This window comes from Odontesthes bonariensis, chromosome 1 (genome assembly GCF_027942865.1).
Source record: "Odontesthes bonariensis isolate fOdoBon6 chromosome 1, fOdoBon6.hap1, whole genome shotgun sequence".
Classification (NCBI taxonomy): Eukaryota; Metazoa; Chordata; class Actinopteri; order Atheriniformes; family Atherinopsidae; genus Odontesthes; species Odontesthes bonariensis.
Genome location: NC_134506.1, coordinates 20,494,870 through 20,501,489, shown reverse-complemented (window position 1 = coordinate 20,501,489; position 6,620 = coordinate 20,494,870). Strand labels below are relative to the sequence as shown.

The 6,620-nt window shown below is 40.6% G+C and overlaps 1 protein-coding gene across 1 annotated transcript; it reads left to right on the top strand.

Moving 5' to 3' along the window:
- Positions 1-2,466: 2,466 nt before the first annotated feature.
- Positions 2,467-5,282, top strand: LOC142384627 (uncharacterized). The gene is made up of 4 exons (XM_075470925.1): positions 2,467-2,524; positions 4,231-4,323; positions 4,592-4,881; positions 4,994-5,282. The coding sequence occupies exons 1-4, from the start codon at positions 2,516-2,518 to the stop codon at positions 5,211-5,213; spliced, it is 612 nt and encodes a 203-aa protein (XP_075327040.1). The 5' UTR covers positions 2,467-2,515; the 3' UTR covers positions 5,214-5,282.
- The last annotated feature ends 1,338 nt before the right edge of the window (positions 5,283-6,620 follow it).

The window sequence follows — 6,620 nt, the reverse complement described above, 5'->3', positions numbered from 1 at the left end:
TCTGGAGGGCTGGAGGCTGAGGGCCACAGGAGACACTGCTGGGAGGTCTTCAGGTGGGATGGGGTCTCTAGGCTTTGGCACCAAACGCAGAACCTCTAAAGGAGGTTCAGAAGGGCCGGCCACCGCGCTGCGCTTCCTCTTCCGTGAGGGGTTTGCACTTGTGGAGCGCTTGCGTTTTTGAATACTTTAGCCACCTGGATAAGGTCAATGACACAGAAGAGACATTCAGACTGAAGGAACCCACTTAACAACATACTTTTAAATTCTTACAAAGCAAAATGTACAACAGTTGCACTGTGACCACATGAAAAAACTCATCATTACATCAGGTTTTCACAGATCAAACCTTATTTTGTTCTACACTTGGATGTAGGAAGATAAATTATTAAAATGTTGGGTTGGGGTTTGTAATTAATTCAGTTAAGTCGTGCAGCAGACCTGTACACTTGCACAGTGGAACGTGTACAAAAACATTTACTATTTTGTCTGTTCACCATACTTTCCTCTACTATTAGTGATTTTATGCATAAATACAATCAGTTTCATTATTTTTACTTGATAAACTCCAATAAATACATTGATCTAGGTTCATTCAATAAGTAACTTAGAACTTTTGTCACTTTTTAACCCTTTATAACCTACCATTGAACTAATCCACCAGAGCACATATTTACATGCTTTTTTTTTGTGGGCATTTTAATTTGCGACACATCAATACAACCTCATGTCCCATATTTTAATAATATGTATGCAATAATTCCATACTAACTCAATACATTTCTAAAAAGTCCAATAAACCACAAAACAATTGAAATAGTTATATCTCATATATCTCTGAATACAGAGATGTCATAGATCCAGGCCTCAGAATTGGAAATATTTAGCCTAATAGCAAAATTGCCTAAGTCATATTTGAATGTTTTTGGGGTTACTTACCAAAAAAAGCGTTAAAGATGCCCGAGTCAAAGAGATGACTAAGGCAGATAGTGATTTTGGACTCTAAAATGTGTTCTGATTGGCTGAGGACATAGGCAATAAGGCAGGGTGATGCAGCAGTGGGAGGAGAGTAGAGTTAGGCAGATATCACAGCCCTGTCTAACAGCCTTGCCACTTACTATTAAGTCTGGTGTGAACTGCTGGACAGTCTGACGGCCTTTGGCAGGAAGGATTTCCTGCAGCGATCCTTGTGACAGCAGAGCTGAATGAGCCTCCTGGAGAAGGAACTCCGTTGTCTGTCCGGTACGTGATGGGAGAGGATGTTCAGGATTACCCACGATGGATAACAGTTTGGATAACAGAGTCCTCCTCTCCATCACGGCCTCAGATGTCTCCAGATTGTATCCAGTGATGAAGCCAGCATTCCTGGTTAGTTTATATCGCTGGCTCCAATGCCGCTCCCCCCAGCAGACAACAGGTAAGAAAAATACACTGCCCACAACGGACTGATAGAAAATCTCCAGCATCTTGCTGCACACATTATAGGATTTGAGCCTTCTTTAGAAAGTAGAGTCTGTCATCCCTTTTCGGTACACAGCCTTTCCTGTTGGTCATAGAAACTGTGTCCTGTCTGTCAGGTAGTCAGTAATCCAGGAGATGCATCAACTGAATCTTCTCACTTTATCATTTGTTTATCTTCTGGAATCTAGGATGGGTTGGGCAGGCTGGGACCTGCGGCTGGGTGGAGTCCTGGGTTCCCTCTCCTCGGTCAGTACACCTGTTGTTCATCAGTTTCATCGCCGGCCTGCACCCAATCTCCACCAGATTATCTGCCATAGTAGAGCGGCTCTTTCATGGCTCTCCTGCGTTTCTTGAAGCTCACACTTCTAACATCTCTGTCCCTATGCTTCTCGGTGTCCTCCATCTGGCCGAAGAGCAGCCTACTTGCCCAGATCACTTACCCGCTTCCCTCAAGATGCTCCGCTCCTGTGGAAAACCTCCCGTTGGAACTCAAACCAGTACCCCCCTTCCAAGTTTCCTCTTTCCAGTTCCTAAGTAAGCAAATTCTTCAGTAAAATTTAACACCCTGTTCATCTCTCTCTGGAAACTCTGTTTCAATCCATACCTGGACTAACTTCCCTCTCCTCTCTCCCAGAGCAATCTCCCCTTATGACTGGGCCTTTTCCCCTGAGATTCAAGGCCGGGGCACATTGCTTCATACATATATATATATATATATATAAATGTGTTTTCAGGTAGACTTGATTTAACATCCCATCACAGAGGTGATATGTGAAAAACATCACGTGGCATCATTATGTCCACATCCGTGAAATCAACCAATGCACAAACTTGGATGTCCAGCATTCCATGGTTGCTATGGTTCCTCCTCAGGTGCATCTTTTAGGTCGTATCATCATTTAAACACAAACACAACTCTATCATTCAAGGACAGTGTTTTCTCAGACATCCCTCATCGATTTCTGTTGATTTCAATCACTTTGAATGACAATTTGCTGCATCTTCTAAAGAGCCAAAGACTCCCAGAAACTTCCCGTGACTCAAAGAAACTTCCAACATGGAAAATGTAAGAAATTTGATTTTTAGAAATTTGATAGTCTGTAGGCTACTATTTTTCTTTGCTTTGCAAAACAAATGGTGAAGAAATAATCCAAATTTGAGTTAAATTGGGGGATTTATACTATTTCTATACTATTTCAGTCATTTTTACCGTCATGATATTGACTGTTAGACCTCAACTGTACCAGAACTTTTAACACCTGTTTATGAAACTGAGCATTGGTTTATAGTTATCCTAAGTTTATTTATTTTCCTTTTGAAACACTTCCTTTAAGTACTTCAAATCATCTGTCCTCGTAACTACTTTCATAAAATTTTCAAAAGGTCAGGGATTACAGAAATAACATATAAGATACCCATTAACCAGGTCACATTGTATAGAACATAAAGTGAAGTCAAAGTTAGGATAGAATAGAATAGAAAAATACTTTATTCATCCCCCAATGGGGGACATTCAGTAGAGAGTGCATATTTATGTGATTTTAAAGAACAAAAATGGGTTAAAGTTTAAGGGAACGTCATTTTGACTGAAATGATGCCGACTGTCAGACCTGAACTTGCTTTTGAACTTGTTTTAATAATTTTGTTTGAGTAGCTCACATTTGTCTGTCCTTATAATTACTTTTATAAAATCCAACAAAGGTTAGACTTTATACTTTTATTATTTGAAATGCAAATTGCAGGTTAACAACTTGAACTTTATAAGTATATATATATACTTGTGTGTGTATATATTTATTTATATATTTTTACTATAACTTTTGGAGACATTTTAGTATCAGAGTTTTGCACATTTTTGAAACAATACAGCTCAGCAGCAACAACGATGAATGTTGTTGTTTTTCGACTTGTTCTGGAACTCTCTTCAGCTGAGTCACTGCTGAGCTGTCGTTTCTTTTTAAAAGTACTATACTTTCATATCAAAACCTGTCTGAATGTTACTATAAAGTATATATATATATATATATATACACACATTTGTTTTTCTAAAAACTAGCTCACACACCTGTTTTTATAGAACTTAAATCACTGAGGTTGTTAACTTGTACGTTGCACTTAAAAAGCACGTGAGGCAGCTGTAGGTCACCTGGGCGAAGCACTGCCCTCTCTAATCCGCCTGTGGTTGGCTGATAATGTTCATCAGTCATCATCAATAAGTGAAAATGTTCTGTTTAGCTGTATATACTCTGCTCAGTGGCACTGGTGAGGTTATGAATGTGACATAAATGTGACCATCAGTCCAATGAAATGAAATGCAAAACTACCAAATTCAAAGGGAAACAACTCAGAAAAACTCAAACCTGACCTGAAGCAGAAGTTTTCCTACATATTTATAGTATGAAAAGAATATTTTTAAGAGAGTTTAGAGGATTTTATTTTTGTATATTGTATTATTTTATTGAGATTTATTGTTTTGATGTCTATTGTGTTGAATGAATCAAAATGAATGCATTTATTATTGGAGTTTATGGAGAAAATAGTGAAACAGGTACTATTTTGAGCAAGGAAGCACTGATAGTTGAGATCGATGAGGTCCAGCAACTGTTCTTTACCAAACTATTCAGGGACAAAGCAACTCCGTGGATTGATAAGACTTCTTAAAAACATCACAGATTTTCTTTAGGAAATTATAAAGATTTGTAGGACTGTGCGAAATTCTCATTTCTTACATTTACAATCCATTTAAACCCATTCTCTGACATGCTGTTTCAGTGTGATGTACCAGCCGACCACCAGGTCATCCGCAGATCCAGGAGGATCACAACCACGGCCCACAGGCAGTGTCCGTGCTGCAGGGACGATCAGGTAAGACATCTGATTCTCACATACAGATAAAAAATTTGATGTTACATTGTGCCTGACAAGTGTACAGGTCTGCTTAACTGAATTAATTCCAAATCCCAACCCAACATTTTTAATCACTTATCTTCCTACATCCAAGTGTAGAACAAAATAAGGTTTGATCTGTAAAAACCTGATGTAATGATGAATTGCATTCTTACAAAGCAAAATGTGCAAAAGGTTAAGTGGGTTCCTCCAGTCTGAACTCTTCTGTGTTGTTGACCTTCTGCAGGTGGTTAAAGCGCCCCAAAAACGCAAGCGCTCCACAAGTGCAAACCCCTCACGGAAGAGGAAGCGCAGCGCGGTGGCCGGCCCTTCTGAACCTCCTTTAGAGGTTCTGAGTTTGGTGCCAAAGCCTAGAGACCCCATCCCACCTGAAGACCTCCCAGCAGTGTCTCCTGTGGCCCTCAGCCTCCAGCCCTCCAGAGCTCCCAGACAGGACGACGGCCCGCTTATGATTCACAACTACACGGTGGAGGAGTACCAAAATATCTACCACGAGGTGGTTGATGACATGCTGAGGTGTGTTTCTATCAAATGATGTGACTTTTTCAGATGAATCATCATCACATTTAAAACGTACTAAAAGATTTAAATTCATTATTTTTTACAATGTCATTTCTGTTTCTTGTAGGTTCAAAAATGGCCGTGTCCGTCCCTACAGCCTGAACCTGGGACTTCAGATTAAGCAGAAGCTCTGGGAGAGGCTGAATCGTCCATCGCTGACGACCACAATCTCTGAAGACGGGCTTCAGACTGTGCACGTCTCCGATGGGGCTGGAGAGTATCCTCCGCTTCACAACGTGGATGTTTCTCATGAGCCTAGGCCGAGAAATCCACCCACAAACAATTGATATTTACTAAATCTAAATAATATTTAATAATCTATTTAAGATTTTAAATATGAGTTAGATGGTTAAATGTTTTGACATCTGTACATAGTTATATAGCTTTAAGTTTTTTTTCATATTTGAATCAGTAAATACAGTTTTTGTCTCCATCAACAGCCATCTACCTGCAGGACAAACCTCCACATTCCACATCCATCTGCAGCTTCTACCATCCGTCCGCAAAAAAACTCCACCTTCAACCTCATGCAGAGTCAACCATCTGCCTGCAAAAAAACTCCACCTTCCAGCTCATGCAGTCTACCATCCACCTGCTAAAACCTCCACCTTCAACCTCATGCAGAGTCAACCATCTGCCTGCAAAAAAACCTCCACCTTCCATCTCATGCAGAGTCAACCATCTGCCTGCAAAAAAACCTCCACCTTCCATCTCATGCAGAGTCAACCATCTGCCTGCAAAAAAACTCCACCTTCCATCTCCACCTGCAGAGTCTACCATCCACCTGCATAAAAACCTCCACCTTTCTTCTACACAAGCAGAGTCAACCACCTGTCTGCAAAAAACCTCCACCTTCCATCTCCACCTACAGAGTCTACCATCCACCTACAAAGAAAACTCCAGCTTTCATCTCCACCTGCAGAGTCAACCATCCACCTGCAAAAAAAACACCACCTTCCAGCTCTACCTGAAACTACTATTTGCCTTAAAAAAACCGAAAACCTCAACAGTACTCTCCATTATAGAAGACAATATTCTCCAGCACTAACCTCCACCTGAAACGTAGGTAGGACCTCCACCCATCATATTTCCTCTTTATCTCTGGCTTCTAACATCCTCCATCCTTCTCCCTTACTGTCCCTTCACTATACTGAAATTCCAACTCTACTTGCAGAAAAGATGAAGTGGTGTTTTATTTTTAGCTTTTGACAGCCAATATTTGTATCCTCTTGCTGATTGCAAACAGATGCAGCTCCACCTGAAGTCTCTGACATCACCCTTCAGAAAAATGCCACCTTCAATCTCCACCCTCAAAGTCTATCGGAACTACCCCAACGAGCTCAGACCCTATCACATAGGTGCAGAGGTAAGAGACGCATCCCAAAAAAAAAAAAAAACACACAACAAGAAACCTCTGAAATGGCACCGCTCATTATTTTCTCTGTTGTTTTCCTCACAAACATCCAGATCGAGCAGCAGAAGCTGAACAAGTCGACATCACCATCTCCTTCCCCGACTGAGAGTGCTCCTTCATGCTGGACTTCAGAACATAAAGAACTCTCTGCTTTCTGAATAAAAATTGCTGGGACTTGTAAATGCTGTTAAAGCTGTTGTGCTCATTCCACAAGTTTCACCTTAAAGAGAAGCCTTAGTAAGTGACATTTTAATTTTCCATTCAAGTGTGTGATATTTTC